The sequence below is a fragment of the Mesocricetus auratus genome, unplaced genomic scaffold, assembly GCF_017639785.1.
Source record: "Mesocricetus auratus isolate SY011 unplaced genomic scaffold, BCM_Maur_2.0 Super-Scaffold_100047, whole genome shotgun sequence".
In the NCBI taxonomy this organism is placed as follows: domain Eukaryota; kingdom Metazoa; phylum Chordata; class Mammalia; order Rodentia; family Cricetidae; genus Mesocricetus; species Mesocricetus auratus.
In genome coordinates this window covers 4,853,512-4,876,042 of record NW_024429224.1, presented here as the reverse complement: position 1 = coordinate 4,876,042, position 22,531 = coordinate 4,853,512, and the positions used below count along the sequence as shown (strand labels likewise).

General features: G+C 37.9%; 1 protein-coding gene across 5 annotated transcripts in view; it reads right to left on the bottom strand.

Annotated features, from left to right (window-relative positions):
• Cwf19l2 (CWF19 like cell cycle control factor 2) overlaps window positions 1-22,531 on the bottom strand; it is a 52,802-nt gene that overhangs the window by 27,911 nt on the left and 2,360 nt on the right. For all 5 annotated transcript variants that reach the window (XM_040735674.1, XM_040735673.1, XM_040735671.1 and 2 more), the window contains exons 3-11: window positions 21,219-21,341; window positions 20,223-20,333; window positions 19,413-19,532; window positions 17,902-17,992; window positions 14,903-15,018; window positions 12,855-13,519; window positions 5,112-5,202; window positions 3,195-3,287; window positions 1,589-1,702 (exon numbers count right to left, since the gene is read on the bottom strand). In XM_040735674.1, the coding sequence (XP_040591608.1) occupies window positions 1,589-1,702; window positions 3,195-3,287; window positions 5,112-5,202; window positions 12,855-13,519; window positions 14,903-15,018; window positions 17,902-17,992; window positions 19,413-19,532; window positions 20,223-20,333; window positions 21,219-21,341 (1,524 nt within the window). The remainder of the gene's footprint in view (window positions 1-1,588; window positions 1,703-3,194; window positions 3,288-5,111; window positions 5,203-12,854; window positions 13,520-14,902; window positions 15,019-17,901; window positions 17,993-19,412; window positions 19,533-20,222; window positions 20,334-21,218; window positions 21,342-22,531) is intronic.

Here is a 22,531-nt window from a genome sequence, read left to right as displayed (position 1 = left end):
CCTAAATGCCCCACAACTGAAGAGTGGATAGAGAAAATGTGGTGCATTTACACAATGGAGTACTACTCAGCAGAAAAAAACAATGGAATCTTGAAATTTGCAGGCAAATGGATGACACTAGAGGAAACCATCCTGAGTAAGGTATCCCAGACACAAAAAGACAAACATGGCATGTACTCACTCATATATGGATTTTAGACATGGATCAGGGGAGTGTCAACCTACAATCCCAGTGCCAATAAGTCTGGGAAACAGGGAGGTTCCCAAGAGAGATGCATGATACCCCAGAGAAGTGGAATGAGGAAAGATCTCCTGAGCAGATTGGGAACATCAGGGGTGGGGAGAGGGAGCTAGGAAAAAGAGAGGGGAATAAGAGGACTTGAGAAAAAGGTATGGGGGAGCAGGAAGGTTGACTTGAGGTAAGAATAGAGGAGAGCAGGATGAGAGATTGAGTCATTATAGGCTTGAGGAGAGAGCTGACACTAGTGAGATCTCCAGAGATCTACAAGGATAACACCAACTGGCAAACTAAGCAATAGTGGAAAGACTACATTAATTGCCCCTACTTGATGGTAAGGTTGATGACTACCTTATATGCCATCCTAAAACCTTCATCCAGTGACTGATGGAAGCAGAGACAGACACCCACAGCTAAACACTGAACTGAACTCCTGGAACCCAGTGACAGAGATGGAGGAGTGATGATCAAAGGGGTCAAGACCATGATGGTGAAACCCACAAAGACGCAGACCAGATAAGGGGGTGCTCTTGAATCCCAGACAGATGCCTGAGAGGCCAATACGGGACTAATCCAGACTCCATGAATGTAGTCTCAGTGAGGAGGCCACAGAAATCACTGGGGCCTTGGGTAGTAGATCAGTGTTTATCATGGTTTATCAATGATCTTTGGGAGCCCATTCCAAATAGAGGGATGCTCTCTCAGCCTGGACACACAGGGAAGGGCCTAGGTCCTGCCCTGGATGAAATGACAGACTTTGGAGATCCCCCACAAGGAGGGCCTCACCCTCCCTGGGGAATGATGTGGTGATTGGATGGGGGCCTGCAAAGGATGGTGGAGGGACTAGGGAGGAGGGGTGAGTGAGGGAGCTGTGATTGACATGTGAAGCATCAATGTTTCTAATTTAAATAAAAAATTAATTAATAAAATGAAAAAAAGAAAATACAACACTTAAAAGCTCATGGCCCCTATGTAATTAAGACATTACTGTGCATGAACACCCCACTGTCAGATCTAAAACTCGATATTAACAAAGATAACAGGTTTATGGGGTCAAGCTTCTCTATGTTGACTTTGGTAAATACGCAAAAGAAACTGAATACGATGTCAAAGAAATGTACACTAAAATTAAAATTGCAGTAAGCCTTCCATGTTCAGTCGCTTCAAAAGACACAGCTGAATTGTTAGCCATTTGAAAAAGGTAAACAAAAGATGTAACTGAGAATTAAAGTGAAAATTTGCTATTTTCCAGTATTTTCATTAAAAAAAAAAAAACTAGTGTAATGCAAAAGGAACTCCAGAGAGAAAGAAGAGCTGTGAATCAGCAAGTGAACATGTAACTACACATACTCTTTGTCTCTTCCTTCTTTCTGCTTTCACAGACAGGCTCTCTCTGGTGCTGTTCACGGGCCACGCTCTTCCAGAATCATCTGTTCTAACAAGAATCACTTCTTCAGCTTCATGCTGTGGGAAGGTTTAGTTAATATTTGAAATACTTCAAATGTTAAATGTTCACACTTAACAACAACAAATTACAGACAAGACTCTAGTTTTCATACAGAACTATGGGTTATGTAAAATCCTGGATCTTTACCACTCTCTGTAAAGTAACCACAATGGGAAAGACAACAGGGGGAGGAGACCCAAAGCTCATTTTGGTATTTTAATAACTCAACTACTAAGGCAACCTCAAATAGTTCTCTTACCGTTTTTAATTGAGCATAACAGGGGTTGAGCCTAAGACCTCATGAATAATACTAAGTAAACAGTCCACCAATGAGCTGTATCTCCAACATCCCCTTTAAGATTCTGAGATATGGTCTTACTAAATGTTGCAAGGTGGCCTTGAGTTCATTCCATATGCCACACTGACCTTGAACTTGCCAAATCCCCAGCTTCTCCTCCCACATGGCTAAGAATCCAGGCCTATTTCATAGACCCGGTTCAAAAAGTTTTATCCAAATACTACTAAAGGATGATAATAAGAGAACAAAGATGATGGTGCTGCCACAGTGGGCCATGCTGGTGTCTGTGGTCCATGTTGCCTACAGATACCAAGTTAAGGCATGTGATCCCTGCTGCAATCTGGGCAACGTTTTTTTAGGGCCTTCACTGGAGGCTGTGTGCATGTCTGTTTCTGTGCTCCTGCTGAGGCAATGTTGACATCAGTAGTCTGTGCTGCTGCCTGAAGCCATGCTGATGCCCACGGGCCTTGCTTCTGCCAGGGACCATGGCCTGTATTGCCCCAGAGGCCATGTTGGTGTTCATGGCCCATGCTGGGGCCAAGGACCATGATGATGTCTTTGATCTGTGCTGCTTCAGAGGCCATGCTGAGGTCCACAGCCTGAGCTGCTGCCTGAGGCCATGTGGATGTCCTTGGATTATGCTGTATGAAGTCCACGATCATGCTGTTGCTGGCTATTACAGACAAGAAGACTCCTTCTGCAGTGGCATAGATGACCTCCCCAAAAAAGTCTAGACAGGAAGCCACTGAATAGAATCCTTAAAATTATGAAAAATATGCAGAAGTATAGCTCTTCAAAGGTGATGGCCTCTATTGAGGAAACACTCAGTTTTCTTTAAGGGGGCTGGCCACTGGGAATTTGACCATGCTCCAATGATTATATGGGTAATACAAATTGGACTTGGTCTCTCTCTCTCTGTCTGTCTCTCTCTCTCTCTCTGTCTCTCTCTCTCTGATCTATCTGGGTACTACTAACTCTGGTCTGTCTCTCTCTCTCTCTCTCTGTCTCTCTCTCTCTCTGTCTCTCTCTCTCTCTCTCTCTCTCTCTGTCTGTCTGTCTGTCTCTCTCTCTCTCTCTCTCTCAGCATGAGGATGAGGCTTTCATCAAGGAATGCTAGTAAAATTTACATCTAGTATTACAGTATCAGTGTTGCAGTATAATGACATTAAACTAAGTAGTAATATGCATCCAAACAAACTTTTATTACTTACCTCTACCCCGGATCTTTTTGCTGATATCTGTGTCGTGGTTTCTTTAAATTTATTTGCCTCTTTAAGTTGGGCTTTAAGCTGTTCAGCTAATTCCTTCAAAAGGAAAAATAAATAGGCTAGCTGTGATGTTAAATTTCTCATTACACAATATTTCAAAGCTATAAAACAAAAACAATTTAAAAAATGCCTACAGTCAATAGCTAAGTTCAATAACCAACCAACATTAATTTTAATGAACATTCTTCAGTTACAAATTTCTCCAGTACTGAGGTCATTTGTTCATTATTTTAAGAGGAATAATTTCAAGAAACTATACTTTGACAGGGGCAGAAAAGTAGAAAAACTACATAGCATCAAGAATTACATTTTTACAATTTCTTAGGTATTACAAACATCCAATACTAACGTCAGTTATCTATCATAGGAAGCAATCAGAAGACAAAAAATTATTTTCTTCATTTCTGATGAGAAATTTACACAAAAGTTGTATTTCACTATTCTAAAAACTCTGTGAATTTATATAAAACAAGCAGTAAATCATGAAATGATAAATTACTTATTTGACAGAAAATAACATGTTAATCTGCCCTGTTTCCACGAAAAACAAAGTACTTTTTAACGTGATTTCATCGTCTACGCAAGCATTCCACTATTTCCACTGATTCCTCTGTGCTTTCAAATATTAAACTTCACTTTTTTTCATGACAATTACTTGGTAATTATAATTACTATTTCTAATTTGGAATGTATTTCACTGATTAGCAAAACCATGTTCAAAGAAAGAGACTATATGCATAGTCTATAAAAGAATAAGAAGAAATTGATCCTCCTTAGCTGCCTCTTGTACTGCAAAGGAGCACTGATAGCACACTAGAACAGAATGTGTAAACAGTATTTACTTTGAAATTGAAAACAAGTCCATGAATTTACTAAAACAGAAGATAGAAGGATTTCTGTCTTTGCTATTCTGCTGCACAAAAGTTAACACAAATTAGTATGTACATATATATACATGTATATGACTATAACATGATTATATATGTATATTATGTATTGTTATATATTACATATATATAGTATAAGGTATATAAATACATGAGTGAGTAGGTCCTACCAAACTATCCATATTTCTATTTAATTTTATGCAAATTGATCTTAACTCAAAAACATTTCAAAACATTTTAAATTTACTGTTGAATATATCACAGCATAAGTGTGGAGGTCAGGGGACAACTTCTACTATGTGGGTTGCAAAGATCAAATGCAACTCATCAGCCTTTGTGACAGACTCCTTTACCTACTGAACCATCTCACATGCCCCAAGTTTTTAGGTTCTTAAATTTCATTTTAAGAAAGTAACAAGCACTGTTGGGCTGCAAATAGCATTTGCTGCTCTTACAAAGGCCCAAACTTCAATACCTAGCACATACTTCAGATGGCTCCCAACCACCTACAACTCTATAACTCCAGAGGAGCCAACACCTTTTCCTGGCCTCATTGGGCATCCTAGTAGACACAAACACGAACACATGCATACACACACCACACATACCAATAAAATTTTTTTAAATTAAATCTTTACAAAAAGAAATTAATAAGCGTTCTTATTAAGTTAAAATGGAAATGAAACAAAGACATCTTTAACTCCTCCAACTATGTACCAGATACTACAAGTGCAAGAATACAGTCGAAAAGTGCTTAAAAATAAAATGTTTTCTTCATAAATTTCAGAAATCTAATAAGAGAGAGAAAATATATATTTCTCCAGTAGAGAAACCACAAGGGTACTATTTCTAGAAATTCTTAAGCAGTAGGTATCTTCAAAGGATGCCACATCTAAATGGCTAAAGCTTCTAAAAATATCTGTGAAGGTTAACATTTCATTCTTCTCCAATGAACAGCACATAGGGGTCTTACCATATTTCCCATCATCTCTGCTTTGATAATCCTGGCTCCCAACTTGTTCTTTTCATCAACACTCAAGATATTGGTAGACTCTGCCTCTGGACTGCAGGTGAGACAGGACAGAGCAAGAGCACGAGTCAGAAATCAAAATCATGCATTACCTTAGCTGACCCCAGTAAAGCATTCAGAATCAATAGGAGATCACAACTCTAACACTCTAGCATTCCAGAGTGAATTACATTTCAAGATTCTGTCACAAAGCCAAGAATGACCTTTTACGTCAGAATGGCTAAAATCAACACCAATGACAATTTATGCTGGAGAGGTTGTGGTGAGAGGGGAACACTCCTCCACTTTGGAAATCAGTATGGAGATTCCTCAGAAAAATGGGAATAAACCTACCACAAGACCCAGCAACTCCACTCTTAGGCATATATCCAAAAGATTCACATTCATACAACAAAGATGTCTGTTCCACTATGTTCATAGCAGCATTATTTGTAATAGCCAGAACTTGGAAGCAACCTAGATGCCCCTCAACTGAAGAGTTGAGAGACAAAATGTGGTACATTTACACAATGGAGTACTACTCAGTGGAAAAAAAAAAACCAAAACAATGGAATCCTGAAATTTGCAGGCAAATGGATGGCACTAGAAGAAACCATCTCCTGAGTGAGGTAACCCAGTCACAAAAAGAGAAACATGGCATGCACTTTCTCATATATGGATTTTAGACATAGATCTGGGGAGTGCTAGCCTATAATCCCATGGCCAGAGAGTCTGGAGAACAGAACCTTCATCCAATGGCTGATGGAAGCAGAGGCAGACTTCCACAGCTAAACACTGAGCTGAACTCAAGAAATCCAGTGACAGAGAGGGAGGACTGATGAGCAAAGCGGTTAAGCCTGGGCTGGTTTAACCCCCAGAAACATCTGACCTGATGGCTGAGAATCCAGCATGGGACTGATCAAGACCCCCTGAATGTGGGTGTCAGTGAGGAGGCCTAGGTAATCTATTGGGCCTTGGGTAGTAAGTAGATCAGTATTTATCCCGGGCACGCAAATGGACTTTGGGTGCCCATCCAACAATGAGAGATGCACTCTCACCCTGAACTCTTGGGGGAGGGTCTAGGCCCTGCCCTGGATGAAATGACAGACTATGGACATTCCCCATGGAGGGCCTCACCCTCCCTGGGGAAATGAGGAGCTATTGGGAGGGGGGCATGGGAGGAGGGGAGGGAAAGGGAGAGGGACCTGGAATTGACATGTGAAGCAACCCTGTTTCTAATTAAAATTTAAAAATTAAAAAAAAATGACCTACTACAGTTACAATAATAACTGCAAAGTACTATTAAGTGTAAGATAAATAATATACAAATTAACACTTTCATTTTTAAATACTCAGTCAGGGTAGTGGTGCATACATGTAATCCCAACAGTGAGTAGACCAAAGTTGGAAGCTGCCATGAGTTACAAACCAGCTTGAGGATAGTGAATTTGAGGCCAGTCTGGGCTACACTAAGAGACATTGTCTCAGAAAGAATAAATAAAATCTATACTCATTTTAAAAACAAGACAAACAAAAGCACTTATGTCAGACCATAGTTTTCTACATCTTAAATTCTACATTAAATCTGATGAGTTTTTAATCGTCTTAGAACCATAATCTTGGGATGGTATATTTACCCAGATTCAACAAATAAAAGCTACAATTGTGTACTCTTTTGTAAACCTGGTCCATAATTACTTAGAAAGAAAAAATAATGTAAAATTGAGATTACTTGTGAAGTCAGACAAGTCTCACATAAGAGAAAATTTCAGCCAATATCAGATAACCCCAGTTTAACTTTCAGAGTCGAGGCTACAGAACAAGGAGGGTGAACCCAGCAAGAGCCTGGATGAGTCTTAAGCAAAGAATAGTAACAGTCCCACAAGTCCAAAGTAGTCCCAGCTCATGGCACAAACTGCCAAGAGAAAGCTATGCTATGAGAATATCCTCAGTGCTGCCCTGAAGTATTTAGCAATGAAATACCTGTATTCAGGGAAACGATTCTACTGGTTAAAGAACTGTTATGAGAAATTCTGATAACAGTGTCTGGTCCCATTAGAGACACATCAGACTTATATAAGTGAGGAAATACTGGGTAGAATGCTTAGAAAATAATATATCGTGCACACTAAAATGTTACTCCAAGCCCAAATTACAAAATGTTACAATTAAGAGTCAGAAGGAGCAAATGGTTTCATATTAATTACATTCTAAAACAAAGTGCAAAAATATTTAAATATATAAATACATTAGAATGAAACGGATGAGCTTCATATACCAATAAAAAACAGGAAAAATGTAGCATTCAACAAGTAAACATCATTATATCTAGTATCCAAATATCAGATATACAAAAATATAACTCATATTTAGAAGATAATTCCATCAATTAAAGAACACCCAGAATTGACACAGATGTAAGAAAAAACATACTCAGGTATTAGGATAAATAAATAAATTAGGATAAATTATTAGGATAAATAGATAAATCTATTCAAAAAGAAATGGTACAGGCATTAAAAAGCAGCTTTAGACAGGTTTGTGGGTGCACACCTAAAGTCAGAAGGATAAGGCAAGATGATAGATTGTTCAAGACCAGCTTAGCCTGTGTCAGCATAAGACACTGTCTCTAAAGACACAATAACAACAACAACAACAAGATGCAAAATGAACTTCTATTGAGGAAAACTACAACCTAGGGATTAAAAATACCACACTGAATAAGATTTTTAGAAAACCAGACTACTAAAGGACTATACAGAATGAAACCAAAACAAAATTAAAAAGAGCATCAAAAGACTGCAGGGCAATTTTAAGTTCTCTATCATATGGGGACGTCCCTCAAGAAAGGGGAGGGAAATAAAGAACAAAGGCTCAAATTTCCCAACTTTATTGAAAATGAAGAAGCAGCTCAAGGAAGTTGAAGTGTGCAGACGATGGGACAGTACAATACAGAAGAAAAACTGATTTTTTAAATGTATTTGGGCATCCCAACCACCAAAGCATATGAAATTTGAAAATATGAAAAAGACTGAAGATTTTAGCATTCATATCATACACTTGATCTCATAATAATCATACTCAAAATATAGGCTTATTAAAAGTATATAAAATTACCTTCAAGACACATACACATATGTATATACCAGGTATCTTATGGGACAAAACATATTTCATGTACAGGCATATTTTTCCCAAGATATCTTATGATACATATGCAGGTGTAAATGTTCCAAAGTAAAATAAAAGTCCAAACACTAAAAAAGGACCCAAACATCTGCGATAAAGGATACTCAGCCTATATATCAATAACATTATATAAATACTTGTATTAAAAAAGCAGGTATTACCTATGAATTTTTAATTAACCAAAAAATTCTGTAAATATAAAGATATTAATGTGTTACATATAAAAGGAAGAAAGATACACTGTGTCAACATTAGTCAAAAGAAAGCCAAAGTATCTACGTTAATATGAGACAAATTACTGTACAACACAAAGATATTATACTATTCTGGACAAAGAGGGTCATTTCATAAAAAAAAAATGGTTGAGCAATCAAAGTACATAGGAATCCCTATGTCTGTGTATCTAATAATGGAGCTTCAAAAAACAATAACTGTGGGCTACAGCTACTCACCAGGTTAAAAAGCATGCCCACTGCCAAGTGTCTGAAAGTAAATAGGGGAAATGATGCTTCTATAATACTGCTGTTAATAACACAAAATGGCATGGTGATTCTAGGAAACAATCTTACATTTTCTTAACATTCAAAGTGCAAGTACTGTTTGATCCAGTGATTCATATCTTGGGAATTATGCTATAGAAAAGAAAACATGAGTGCACAGAAATGCTTTGTTGCTAATGGCTAAAAATAGGAAACAATCTAAAAGTCCACCAACAGGGAATGAATAGACAGACTGTGGTTTACAAACCAATGATATCTTACCCACCAATCAAAAGGAATGAACTAATATTCACAAGCTGAAAGGAAGCTAAAAACAACTATGCTCAGTTAGAGAGGCCAGACTCCCTCAAAAAGTACACAGTATATTTCCCACTTATATAAATGTGTGTAGAGAAAGAAAGAAAGCGGCCAGATCTGAAAATGGAGAGGGTTGACAGGAGGGAGAGACCATAAAGCCAGGAAACTTGCAGAGGCTAATATGTCACACGATACACACACACATATTCCAAAATTTACAAGTTGTGCATAGCACTTTCTCAATCATGCATTCATTACACCTTATAAGGCTTTCAAATTTTCCCAAAGAGGAGCAACAAAGAAAAGGTAAGGCAAAGCATATTCTCAGAACCATCAGAATCCTAAGTATAAAGGATCTATCTAGTGGACATGAGCAGATCCACATTTCTGGAAATGTCACAATGAAACCTATCCTTCTGCACAATGGATATATGCTAATAAAAAGAACTTATCTTTCATATACTAGTTTTCTTGGATTCAAGGTTTTATCACACTTCATTGAAATTAAGCTATTACTTTGTTAACATATCTTCTGAGCAAAGTATAACAAAACATAAACAACTTCTGAGAAAGAGAGAGTACAAGCTAATTCTCTGTCATAAAAGAGACAACAGATACCACTTGAATTTTGTTTTTCAAGACATTACATTACCCTTTGCTACAACAACTATTTTGTCTTACATTAGGTGAACACAAAGAGTAAAATTCTAGAGCTTAAATTAAATATATATATCTTAGAAGTAATCACTAGGAAAGATTTTTTTCCTTTCCTGTATGTTCTTTTGAACCTATGTTTTAAAAAGCAATCAAGAAAACCAGGGGGCGCTGTACTCATGATTAGGAGAATATCATAACTGTTTCTTTACCTCTGTGGGTGCTTACTGCTTGTACCACTAGTTGTACTCTTTTGTACAAAAAAAATTCTCAAATTAAACAATACATCATTTTATTGCAATGAATGTAATTTTTTGACTTTCAACAACCCAGTTTTTGTTTTGTTTTGCTTTGTTTTTTGTTTTTCGAGACATGGTTTCTCTGTGGCTTTGGAGGCTGTCCTGGATCCAGCTCATGTGGATCAGGCTGGCCTCCATCTCACACAGATCCACCTGCCTCTGCTTCTGAGTGCTGGCTGGGATTAAAGGTGTGCGCCACCACTGCCTGGCTTTCAGCAACCCAGTTTTAACTCTATACATTTTTTACTTCCTACTCAACACAATTTTCTCAATTTGTATTATTTCCCATTCAGTTAAATTTCTGCTTTGAAAATGTGCTGTTCTTGTCCTTTAGACAGAAGTTAAAGATACCAGGAATTCTTCAGGAATATATAATGCAAAGTGGACAACTAATTTCACACCCTGCTAAAGCACAATTTAATGCAAAGTAGTCCCCCAAAGCTCACACACCTCCTAAGGATATCTGTGGTTTATGTTCACAGCAAATGTACCTACTCCCAGGTCTGCTTCTCACATATGCTGCTCCCTCCATGAGAAACTGCTTGCTTTCCTTTGGCTCTGTCTGGTCTACTTCTCCTCCCAAGTACCTAATATCTCATTAGATTTTCATATCCAAAGATATATGTCTAATTTATCTATTTCAATCTCAAAATTGCTACACAAGAAAATAATTTTTGGTTGTGAGCCATATCTCCAGCCAGGAGCTGAGGCAAGAAGAATGTTCCCAAATCCTGAGCCATTAGCCCAAGAAAAGCTTACTAAAATCCAGATATGGGACAATTCTACACAAGCTGTCACTGAAAAAGTAAGGTGTCTTATAACCAAGCTTCTGTGGGACAGGATGACAATGAAGGGCAGAAGCCATTCATCAACGCATCCCCTTCCTCTAAGGAAAGAGATTAACTACACATCAAATGTCAATGTACAAACAGGCTCATGCTCACTTCCTTAAGTAAAAGGAGCACCTGCAACAACCAATCAACCCTGACTTTCTACTATAAGCTATCCATGTGCTTGCAGTCACATCTTTATGATGTAACTTGCCTCTTCCTTTCTTGAAAAGAAGGAAAGCCCAAAGTGTTCTGAGAAAAGGAGTTTCCCAGTCAGACTGACATGGGTCCAAAATCCAGACTGCCATTAGACAGATTTATATACTGGCCAAGTACGTCAACCTATCCAAGTCTACACAAAAAGGAGGGCCAGGAGAGATGGCTCCTTAGTCAAGAGCCACTGAGCTCTTGGTTCCTTGCACAATATGTAATTCAATTCCCGGCACCCACATGGCGGCTCACAACTGCCTGTAACTGCCAGGGGATCTGACACCCTCTTCTGAATTCTGCAGGCTCCTGTACACACATAGTGTACAGACATACAATCAGGTCCACATACATAAAATCTTCAGAGACACAAACATACACATAGAATTAAGAAGTATACATCTTAATTAAAAAGGGATTAACACCGTGGCTCACACTGCCAGAATGAAATGTAGAAATGTATAAAATTATAGCAGTCGCAGGGGTAGGTAGCAAAGTACCCACCCCAGTACTTGATAATTACACGTGCCTTTGCCACTGACAACTAACTACTAAACCCCAGAATATGCCAACAAGTCCTTCATTATTTGTGCTTAAAGTCTAATGATGAAATCTCTTTTAAAAAAAATGGTTAAGAGAAAAATCTAGAGACAAGCTAACAAATCCTTCTGGGAAACGAAAGAAATAACTTCCTCACTGAATGCCAAACTCTCAATCAAATGCCACCTTTCTTGTATACCCACTTCTGTAGGACAGAACTTCTCGTCTCTCAGCACAGCATCTTCCCCTTGCCCTTCTGAGCTTTAATGTAAAATTGGCAAGATGACATGCAAAGCTTATATACAGTAAATGTGTTAGTTTCTGATTAAATTCATAAACTCTAAATTAAGGACAGAATATGTTCTAATCATTTTAAGTATCACTCAGGATTTCAGACTCCTAAAAGTGCCTAGGTGATATATTTTTTCCAACAAAAGAAAAATATGCAGAAACACATTTTGTGTCTAAAAATAATGAGTTTAAAGCTTTAGCCCACAATTAGATATTTTACTATAAGATAGTCACAGGCTCAAAAAATAATAAAGATGATACTTTAGTGTTGATGCTGCTTTTCAGGTAGTTTGAAACAGGGTCTCTCATTTTTGTTACTGTACACATTGACTTTTTCTAATTCTTGCTATGGTTATCCAGTCATTATAATAAGATTTCTCCTTCAGTTTCCAAAGGGCTTCTGACTCATGAGCGTCTGGTGGCTTCTCCAGTTTCCATTTCCCATTTTTCTGCTGGAGCAATGGGATTATGGACACACGCTGCTACACTAACTATCTGAGCTATCTCCCCAGACCTTTAACCTATATTTTTTAAAGATTTAGTTATTATGTATAGAGTGTTTGTCTGCATGTATGCCTGCACATAAGAGGGTACCAGATCTCATTATAGATGACTGTGAACCACCATGTGGTTGCTGGGAATTGAACTTAAGACCTCTGGAAGGGCAGCCAGTGAGTGCTCTTAACCTCTGAGCCATCTCTCCAGCCCCCTCTAACTTATCTTAATGATAGTTTAAGTGAAAGTTAGTCCTTACCTTTTGAACAAATTTTTTTCTACCTCCAACAGGGCTACCCCTATGATAAAACCAACCTTTCTGATCCCACTCAAGAAGCTAAATGAAAAAAATACACATACACACACACACACACACACACACACACACACACACACATAAAATACCCAGCAAATGTTGACTTTGCATCCTGCAGATGTCCTGTTCTTGGTGGGTCAGTCTTGAAGCTCTCAGCCTGCAAGTGTTCTCTGCTGACTCCTGGAGAGTGCTGATCAGCACTGCAGCTCCAGGTTTCCGACGGCCTTTGATCTGAATGCTTTTGGTCGTCTTTTCGCCTACCAGACAGGCTCCAGGATGTCAAATTTTCCTCACTGTTCTCTGTGGATTTTCGAAAATCAAAATGCAAAGGAGTCTGATCCACTAATGTAGAAGATAACGTGGATGATTCAAAATTTCTCCTCTTGCTGTGAAATGACAGCTCATCCTCATCAGAGGGTCTTAAGAATTTAGGTCTCAAATTTCCAGAAGATTCTTGCCTTTGTCTTAGGGCAGATTCTCTTTCACATGTTTCTAAAGATCCGGACCTCTTCCCTGTTTCAGGACAACTAACCTTACAGCCGCCGCTGCGGCTGCTGCTGTTTGCAGTCTCTGTTGCAAAGTGTTTGTCCTCTGAGCCCTTCTTACATCTCACTAAGTCGGAAGTGCCGCCCGCATGACTACACTGTGTTCTATCTGCATACGCCGGCTTCCTCCACTGTTCCCGCCCACAGTCTTCTCTTTTGTGTGCAATGTTTTCAGCTTCTTTTAATTTTGACTGAAATATTTCCATTGACTATAAGAGAGAATAATAACATACCTACAATTAAGAAAGGTTAAATGTTTTGTTCCCACATACCACTGTGTCATGATGCACTGTTAAATGAATCATAAAAATCACACACCAAGAATACTTTAAAAAGCATAATAAATTAAAATATTTCAAAAAGGGATGCACTGAGAACAAATGTCCTGTACCACAGAGTGTTATATAGACACCATAGATACCACTTTTAAAACATTATAATTAATTCATGCTGGTAAGAATGAAGAGGTTGTTATGCTGATAAAACTATATACATCCTTGTGAAAAAGAAAAACTGCTTAAAAGTAAAATGATGGGAAAAAAGTTCAGGTATATTGAGTGAAATAAATTCTTAAAAATCAAATTGTCAAGAAATGTCCTATATTTTGGGAAGCAATAGTAAGCAGATACATGTTTTAAAGGAAAGAAAGACAGAAAGGAAGAAAGGAAGGAAGGAAGGAAGGAAAGAGGGAAGGAAGGAAGGAAGAAAGAAAGATATATAGACACAGGACATTTGATTCTAGAGAACCTCTTAACTATGCTTTAATGCTTCTAGATAAAAAGGATGAAAAAAAAATAGAGGATTCCAAACAACTGATTGTCTTGATCAGGAGGGACTTTAGGATGCGGATAGGGGAAACACTTATAGAGTAAGATATCTATTCTACTCAAAATAAAAATCTTTGCAGAAACGGGGTAGGAAAGAGTATGCATGAGGGAATCCATTCACAGACAGGGCATGTAGTTAACATATTACCTGAAAAGAAAAGACATCAAGATCGCTTTAAGCATGTATGCCAAAGCATAGTCACATTGCCAAAATGCTACAAAATATGAAACTCTGGAGATGACCAAAATGTCAACAATGTTTATCTACAGAGACTCCCTGTATTACTGACGTTTTCTTCCAAAGAGAAAAATGCTACTTTTATATTAAACGTGTACATTTTAAGTTTTAAACACTTGGATTTTACACTCAACATGTTAATCTTAAAAAGATAAAGGCTGGGCTGGTAAGGTGACTCAGCAGCTAAAGGCACTTGCCACCAACCTGATGACTTGTATTCAATACCTGGGACCCACATGTGGAAGACAACAACTTGACAGAAGGAAAGGACTGACTCCTAGTTGTCCCCTTGACACCCACATGGCCCTGTGCATATGTACATTCCTGAGTATGGGCACACAAATAAATAAGTGTAAGCACATTTTAAAGCAGTATCCCTACATAATAAGAAGCAGGAAATTACTTAAAAGAATGAAGATAAATATAAGATTAATTTGATTCAAAACATTTCATTATTCAAAACAAAGACATACATTTTTTCAAATAACTATGAAAACAATATAAGGAGTTAAAACACAAATACTTACCCCATATTTTTCAGCTACAATATCCTCAAAATTTCTGTTTTCTTTTTGAGCTTGTTCTTTCATTCTTCGATAAGACTTTCTTAGCCAGCTTAATCCACCATCCTCTACTCTTGAAGCTAAATTCCAATAATAAGCATCAGTATTATTTTTTGGCAGTTATTATACAATTATTTACTGTTTCTATCACTTTTAAAGTATAAAATTAAATACTTTCCTTGAAAAAATAAAAGTTATAAACAATTAATAGCACATTTAAATACCAACCTATGCAAGCTAAAAAGGCTTGTCAAGATGAAAAAAGGAAAGAGAAACAAAACTACCTGTAACTATCAATTTAAGAGAATAAGCATAAAATTATATAATACAGGAAAGTTATAGAAAAATGAAAGAAGTTAAGGATTACTTATTTAATGAAACAAGGTCTTACTATGCAGCCCCAGATATCCTGGATCTCCCAGGCTGACCTTTAACTAACAGAGATATGCCTGCCTCTGTCTCCTAAATCCTTCAATGAAAAGCATGTATCATCATGCTGAGCCAAAGCATTATTCTATGGCAATTCCTTACCTTCCAATTGCATTTATTTAAAACTATATAGGAGAATGGCACTCCAAGATATAAGAAATAAATGTGTACAGAGAAAGCAACACAAATAATAAATAAGGAAGTTATAAAAGATGTCAGTAAGTTAAACCTTAGTTATGATTAGCAACTATGAACATTTGAATGCCTTCAATGAACCATCTGTGTGTATGTGTGTGTATTATGTCCCATTTTCAATCTATACAAAGAAATTTAATTGATTACTTAAATTAAAACTCTGCTCTTGATTTCCTTTGCTCCAATGATGATTGCTTTTAGATCTCTCCAGCTCTAGGGCCAAGAAACACACAGAGGCTCTTGGAGACTGCATAAGAATCTTTATAACAAAACAACCTACCAAAAGCTCAAACATGAAAATGTCCATGACCAGAAAAAGACACAGGGATCATGTTCCATTTTTAATTGGACTATTTATTATACAGCAACAAGAATGAATGAACTACAGTCATTCATAACAATATGGAAGAACTTCAAATGTGGACAAAACAATTAAAAAAGTGAATTGTACAACTCATCTTTGGTGCTAGAAAACAGGACAGGGGTTACTCCTGCAGTGCCAGTTACCAGAAGGGGATAAATACACTTCTAGGGTGTTTAGACTTGCTTCTCCAACTGTGTGCTGACTTTCCATAACACTGTACGACAATCTTCACTCTGTTTCATCTGTGGTTTAGGGACTTCTCTATGTATGCAGAGGTTTAAGAAGGAGTGCAGCAGTGACTCAGTGTTTAACAGCATGTGCTGCTCTATCACATGACCCAAGAGTTGAGTTCCCACACTCCCATCAGTGACTCACTGCCGCGCCCACTGAGCAGCCTGTATCCGAGAATGTGTGGAGAATGTCGGGATTGATGACACAGAGACCAGTCAACGGTGTAAAGAAAACTTTAAGCAGGCCCCAAAAAGGCTCAAGAAAACTTCCCAAGAAAGGCTTCCCTCCAGAAAAGCTTCTGCTCCCTGCCTTACCCCTGGCTGGTTCTGCTCTGACACCAGAGACTGACTTGGGTGGGTCAGAAGAGGAGGTTAGTCTTTGGAAAAGGTTGAGGTCAGGGCGTTCCTGTGGGCAAGCCCTTTTCAGGAACTTATTGCCCCGGGCATTGTATTGTTTTTAGTAAACATGTTTTTAATAAACATTGTCTTACAGCTGCCTGGTCCCAGCTGATGGGGAAGGGTCTCTGGCCAAGGTCTGTTGTCCCCACAACTAACAACTGTCTATAACTGTAGCTCCAGATCTGACATATCTGGCCTGCATGGGCACCTACATTCACATTTGTATAACACCCCAACTCCACATGGATATATAACTAAAGTAGTAACAATATTTTTTAAGTTTAAAGACAGAACAAAAAGCAAAACAGACATTTTAATTATACTCAAATTAACTGTATTGCTTTACTCAAATCTCAACATTTACTACTCAATTTCTTCTAATAAATGTGGCCTTTCTTTAAGGATCTAAACACTTCATGATTCAAGCCTAGACTGCTTCCGCTATGCAGCTGTCTGTGAAGGGAACCTAGCCAGATTAAAAACCCAACAAATTCAGTCCCAACACGAACCCTAACTTTGGGAATATCTGTGCATCATCAACTGTGGTTGATAAAATAAACTTACAATCTTATTAGTGTTATCACTAGAAATTAAACTAATATAGCACTGAGAAATCACTCAACCTGCTAATTTTAAGGAAACAGAAGCCCTCATTTGCAGCAGCATCCTCAGATTTAATCAGTAAGTCTTTGATGACTAGTACTCAGGAAAATTGTAAGCACACTATAATCAAAAGCTCTGAATACGCATGGTTCTAACTCTCTGTGCTGAAGAAAAGGTCTGCCAATAACTACAGTAAATTCAATGGTATTACCACACTTAATAAATAACTGTATCCTAAACCTATTTTTTTAGTAAGTTTAAAATTAAAAATTTCATGGTTCTAACAAATTATGCAGTAATAAACAAAACATAACCAAACAAGTTAGTACATAAAAAACCAATAAACTGAGCATCAAGAAACCTAGATTTCAGTGTTTTTGCTACTACTAAGTATCTGTAACATCAAAAAAACAAATAATTTATTTCTCTGGACTTTTGCATCTTCATAAGGCAACTAAATAAAGCCACCTTTAATGGTCCTTTCAATTTAAAAATTCTAACAGAAAAGTCCAAAAAGAGAACAGGAGAAAGGATAAACAAGAGCTCATTGAAAAACCCCATAAACCAGTGTCTACTAAGCACATGAATAAATAAGTCTTCTCAAGGATACACAGAAATGGATGACATAGCAGATGTCATTATGACATTTTCACACATATATATAACATACTTTAATCATATTGACTTCTTTCATTATTAGAATGTGAGAAATGCCTATAAGTTTAAAGAAAATATAAAGATACCTTTAGTGACTACTGGTATACAATTTTCTGATGGGAGACCTGAACCACCATCCTTCCAGTAAGGATTCAATTCTCTTTCTAGTAGTTTGGACTAGAATAAAACATTTTGAAAGGTTAGAGTGTAAAAGTCAATCCACCATGGAAATGACTACTAAATAATTTGAGGTGGCTAACTGTCTGATATACAAGCCTCAACAAATCATTTAAAATTCTTAAGACATGTTATGTAACTTGCAGGTAGCAACGTCTATCTAATGCTAATGTATCTTTATTGAACACCTACTGTTTTTCAGAGCCTTCGAATCTAACTCAGAGACTTAGACAAGACATCCCAAAATCCCTGCCCTCCAATGCTCCACACCAGTAGCAGCTTGATTACAAACCAGCATGTATATCATACTTACATTTAAAATTAGACTGGGAGAAAAACCAAAACTACACTGACCACAGAACTCTCAAAATCACTTGGCCATATTTTTCACTTGTTGTTATATATTATATTCAAGGTAAATTATAAAGCATTCTAAACTTTATGGTCTCTAAGGATTCCCCATTGTTTCCTTGACATCAAAGTGAAAACAGTAACAAGAACATGCTTGTTTAATGTTTTCTATGGCATTCTAGGTATCTTGAAACCATGCTTATGATTAACTAATTAGTGTAACAAACAGAAGGCTCAGTTGATGGTTCAACTGTAATTCATGACAGTCACGTGACAGACAATAATTGCTCAACTACATTTACCTAGATTTTCACATCTAGTATGTCTTTTATAGTTTTTCTTTTTTTGGTTTTTACGAGACAGGGTTTCTCTGTATTGTTTTGGAGGCTGTCGGTCCAGCCCAGCCTCGAACTCACAGAGATCCGCCTGCCTCTGCCTCCCGAGTGCTGGGATTAAAGGCATGCGCCACCACCGCCCGGCTAGTATGTCTTTTAAAAGATATTTTATGTGCCGGTGCCTGGGTGTGAATATGTGAACATGTGTACAAGTGCCTGCCCAGGCCAGAAGTATTGGCTCTCCTTAAGCTGGGGTTAGAGACAGCAATGATTCACCCACTGTGGGTTCTGGGAATTGAACCTGGGTCCTATGGGAAAGCAGCAGCATATGCTCTTAACTACTGACCCATCTCTCCAGCCTAAATCTAGTATACTTCTCAAAAAATACATATTTATTTTTATTTTATGTGTAAAGTAATTTGTCTGTATGTATGTATGTGTGCAGTGCCCACAGAGGGCAAAGGAGGACAATAAACCTCTAGAATTGGAGTTATAGATGCCTGTCAGCTGCCATCTGGGTGCTGAAATCCAATATTCTAACCAGCTGAAACATCTTTCAACCCCTAGTATACTTTTAATCAGCTTTCCTAGAAGAAATTTACTTTTTAAAAAATTGTTTCACATTCCTCAGTTATCACTGTTATCAAACACCACTAAAAACACACTTTACAAATAAAAATGGTATTACAAATAAGGAAAATTAAAAAATTAAAGCATTGAAAGTGTTCTCTTACCTGCTCTAGCGCTTGGGCTTTTTCCTGCTCTGTTTTCCTTAAGGTTTCCTTTTCAGCTTTGAGCGATGATGAGGACACAGTTTTAACAGACATAAAATCAACAGTCATCCACTCATCCCGCTGTTAAAAAGAATGAAGCCATTTCAGTCTGTGCTGAAGACCTTCTTAACAGCAGAGACCGCAGGCACTAGCCAGGAGCAAATACTGTGTGGCTAGCCACTCTCAACGAGCTTCTCATTTTTGCTGCACCTTATTCTCTCCCTTATAAAAGTGGAGTAAAGAACTCACCTTTCAAGTTTGCTTTAAGGAGTAAACAAAATAAGTATAAAAGGCAGCCAACACAGGGTCTGGAGCATACAATGAAATGTTAGCTACTGCTCACCTTTTTCCTGCATCTGTGGCTAAGCGGGCAAACTGCATTCTTTCTTAGGCATATGAACCGGAACTCAAAATGTATTTGGTATTCAACTTTAAGTATCGCGGAGCAAATTGTGACATAAGGGAAACAGAAAGAAAAGCTGCAGCTGAACTAGATGCATACAGGAGGTTCCAACTTCTCAATTAGGTAAACCCAGCAAAGAGGAAATGCCAACAACCACAGCTGAGAGAGCTCTGAAGGGCTACAGCAAAGATGAGCATCTACTTTCCATAGCAGAAGAAGGCGGGTCTGAACACCAGCAGTCAACATTTCTTTGGAGAAGCTTTATAAACTACTGCTCAAGTATAATTCTCCTGAAGAACTTACAGTCATAAGTTTAATACCCATCCGTTCTTAGACACCATTTTGCTCTGACTCAGGTAGGTGCTCACCTGCATAACATGGCTGCCACATGCTTCTTCTGGCTTTTCGTCTTTCACTTTCCAGGTCTTTTCTTTGCCAAGTGTCTGGGAGGGAACAGCCTCAACCCACTCTTCAGAGCTCTAGAACATTTAGCATATACATGGCATTCACAATTTGCATACTTATATAAAATACTGAATTACGTGGAAATAATTCAGCTAATTAGCAGGGTCTTTCATTGTTTTCCCCCTTCAAGAACAATACTGGAAAATCTCATGAAATAACATAAAAATCCTACTTTGGCTTGAGCCCAAAAGAAATAGCCAAATTCATTCTTCCACTCATGAGTTGCATCAAAAAATAAAATGAAAAGCTAGGAAGGAAAGTGGAACAGAAATGAGCAATTTGCATTGGTATGGATTTTGGTCTATCACTACTATGAGAGGCCACGAAAGGCCATTGGTGAAGGTGCGGTCTCAGTGGCAGTTGGCGGCCGAGGACTGAAGGGGTCATACAAGGAGCTGAGGCCTGGCACCATGAAGAGTCTCCTGGAAGCTGTTGGTGACAGTGCAGCCCAGCTGCAGAGAGGGAGCACCACACTGAAATGCCAGTGCCATGGGTGACCATGAAGAACAGCAGAAGCAATGGAGTGGAGCCAGTCAGAAAACAAAGGACAAGTGTGTGTGCTGCAGAAGACAGAACTGGAGAAGGGACCCAGCCCTTATACTTTCTCAACCACTTTCGTACAAGTGGTGGTTTCCTCTCCTTCCCAGAGGCTCATCAGGGTTGGTGTTCACTTGCACATCTCCAACCAACAGGGAACAACAAATGGTATCCCATTTTCTAGAATCAACAATCTACATTGCCAGTATTTCCTAGGGGCCTCCAAGTGGATGTCGTGTAGACGTTTTTTCTGTCATAAGTTGTAATATCTTAAGGTCCCATGCACCATCAGGTCCGCTACATTACTCCTTCAAGACCACCGGTCTCCACAGCTGCAGGGCTCGGGCTCAGTGCTCGCTTACCGAGGAACTGTCAGTAGACTCACTCCTGTTCTCACATTTCTGTTTCTTGCTCTTCTTTTTCTTCTCTTTCTTCACTTTTTTTGAATGCTTGTCCTTTTTCTTCTTTTTCTTTACGGAGTGTTCCTAATGATTTTGAACAAGTATAACCTGAATTTAGTCTTGTTTAATTTTACAGGAATGCATTTTCAGTGAAAAGAAAAATTCACACTCCAAGAAACTTTACCTCTTTTACGAAAGGAAACAAAGATCACACATATACATACATAATAAAATTTTCTAAAACACTTTAACATACTTTCTGTAAGATAAGCATTACTAATCAACATAGTACCTCAGATTTCTTACCAGAAAAGATATGATTAAAGTTTTGGCTAAGTTATCTGTATGCGACAAGTCTAACAAATAAATACAGATATATGCATATAACCATTAAGCTTTAGTGATAGGCAGTTCTGGGCCAGGACCATATTTATGAATACATTTTAAACATCTAAAAATTACTAAAGAAAGCCAACAGATTTTAATATTCTCACCAGAAAAAAAAAACTGAGTGCATGAAGGGTGTATAAACTCGACTAAATCTTTCTATAACGTGTACACAGATCAAAATATCATAGTGTCCTCTAAAAATATAAATAATTAATATTAGTCAATGAAAAACCAAACAGATAACAACAAAAACCCCTGCATCAATTGTGGGGACATGTGCCAGAAGCCAACTGCTAAAAACTTGTAGAAAGAGAAAAGAAGGCTTGATTAAAAACAAATTAATTAATTAAATAAAAACACATGAATCATAAAACATGCACTTTCAGATCAAGAAGCTTCCTACAAATAGCTGAGAGATTTATAACTAACTCTACCAGCCAACACAAATAATAAAATCTTTTCACATCATGATGAAATTGTGGTCAAGAGAGACATTTTATTGCCTAAGGAGAAAAATTTCAATAATACTAAGCACCAGAGTTCAACCCCCCAGAATCCACGAGGTAGGAGAGAACTCACTTAGGCAAGTTATCCTTTGACCTACACACACACACACACACACACACACACACAGAGAGAGAGAGAGAGACAGAGAGAAACAGAGATAGAAAGAACACAGAAACATGAAGAAAAAATTGTTTCTCAATATTAACTGAATTATGCTTTAAAAAGAAAAGACATAAGCTAGGCATAGCGGCACATGTCTTTAGTACCTTTAATCCCAGCACTTGGTAGGCAGAGAAAGGCAGATTGCCGTGCTTTTGAGGCTAGGCTGGTCTACCTAACAAGTTCCAGGTTACCCAGGTCTACATAGAAAGACCCAT